Consider the following 1,813-nt stretch of genomic DNA (forward strand, 5'->3'; position numbering starts at 1 on the left):
ATAAGGGCCTTTTTCTTTCTGGAGCAAAATTCAACTTTGGTCTCATAAATAAAACACACTTGTAGTTACCTCCAGGGTACTTGGAAAATATGAGAGTGGAAAGGCTCTATAGGGACCCCTATTTTCTCCAACTTCATATTCTTCAAACCATGCCATAATTGTAGGAATCCTAGAAAACATTAGACATGAAGAGACAAACAACTAGAAAAAATGAGTTCAAGATCACTCACTCAGGAACAGAAACTGATACCTACCCACACCAGAAAGGCTCATATATGGTTATTTATAAGTATCTTCAGGGGCTTATGTTTTCATAAGCTCTTATTTCTTTTTTCCACAGAGCTCCCAACCAGAGGAGAATGGCTGCACAAAACCACTCCACAGTGACAGAGTTCATTCTTGGAGGTTTAATAAATCAGCCAGAGCTCCAACTACCCTTCTTCTTCTTCTTCCTCTTCCTTGGGATCTACTCAGTCACCATGATAGGGAACCTGGGTGTGATAACACTGATTTGTCTGAATGCTCAGCTTCATATACCCATGTACTACTTTCTCAGCAGTCTATCACTATTAGATCTCTGCTACTCCTCTGTCATTACCCCTAAGATGCTGGTGAACTTTGTGTCAGAAAAGAACATCATCTCCTATGCAGGGTGCATGGCCCAGCTCTACTTCTTCCTGGTGTTTGTCATTGCTGAGTGTTACATGCTGACAGTGATGGCCTATGACCGCTATGTTGCCATCTGCAGACCTTTGCTTTACAACATCAACATGTCTCATGGAGTCTGCTCCCTCCTGGTGGCTGCAGTCTATACCATGGGGCTCATTGGCTCAACCATAGAAATTGGCCTCATGTTAAAACTATCCTATTGTGAGCACCTCATCAGTTACTACTTCTGTGATGTTGTCCCACTCATGAAGCTCTCCTGCTCCAGCACTTATCATATTGAAATAACAACTTTCTTTTTGGCTGGATTTAACATCATAGTCACCAGCTTAACAATCTTTGTTTCCTATGCTTTTATTCTCTCCAGCATCCTCTGTATCCACTCCACAGAGGGAAGGTCCAAAGCCTTCAGTACATGCAGCTCCCATCTTGCAGCTGTGGGATTGTTTTACGGATCTACCACATTCTTGTACTTAAAACCCCCTACAGGCAGTTCCCTGGCCCGGGAGAATGTCGTCTCCCTGTTCTACACCACAGGAATACCCATGCTGAACCCCCTAATCTACAGCTTGAGAAATAAGGAAGTGAAAGCTGCCATGCAGAAAACACTAAGGAGAAAACTCTTTGGATGCAAATGTCATTATTCTTTTTCAGGTTGAAAATTGGTAGAGAAATATAGAGGAGAAGCCCTGTAAAAATTTACATACATATAATGGAAAAACAACCACTTATCAATATGATTTATTGAATGTATTTGCTAATTTTTTCCAATTCCCTTTCTCCCTCTCACATCTCTCATGTCTTACTCTGCTTGAATCTTTCTGGTTTCAAGTGGTCTTTTGTTTTGCTTGAGATCAGTTATTTGGTTGGTTGGTTTATTTATGCTTTGCCCTCTGGTAAACAAGGAGATCCAACCAGTCCATTCTGAAGGAGATCAGCCCTGGGATTTCTTTGGAAGGAATGATGCTAAAGATGAAGCTCCAGTACTTTGACCACCTCAAGCGAAGAGTTGACTCATTGGAAAAGACTCTGATGCTGGGAGGGATTGGGGGCAGGAGGAGAAGGGGACGACAGAGGATGAGATGGCTGGATGGCATCACTGACTCAATGGACGTGAGCCTGAGTGAACTCCGGGAGTTGGTGATGG

General features: G+C 42.7%; 1 protein-coding gene across 1 annotated transcript; it reads left to right on the plus strand.

Moving 5' to 3' along the window:
* The first annotated feature begins 243 nt into the window (after positions 1–243).
* OR8A1H (olfactory receptor family 8 subfamily A member 1H) lies at positions 244–1,325 on the plus strand. The gene has a single exon (XM_015461190.3). The coding sequence runs from the start codon at positions 360–362 to the stop codon at positions 1,323–1,325; it is 966 nt and encodes a 321-aa protein (XP_015316676.1). The 5' UTR covers positions 244–359.
* Positions 1,326–1,813: the final 488 nt, after the last annotated feature.

Source organism: Bos taurus, chromosome 29 (assembly GCF_002263795.3).
Source record: "Bos taurus isolate L1 Dominette 01449 registration number 42190680 breed Hereford chromosome 29, ARS-UCD2.0, whole genome shotgun sequence".
NCBI classification, from domain to species: Eukaryota; Metazoa; Chordata; class Mammalia; order Artiodactyla; family Bovidae; genus Bos; species Bos taurus.

What these genes read in the sequence shown, in the direction of transcription:
- OR8A1H (XM_015461190.3), top strand. Translation starts at nt 360, where the DNA reads ATGGCTGCACAAAACCACTCCACAGTGACAGAGTTCATTCTTGGAGGT.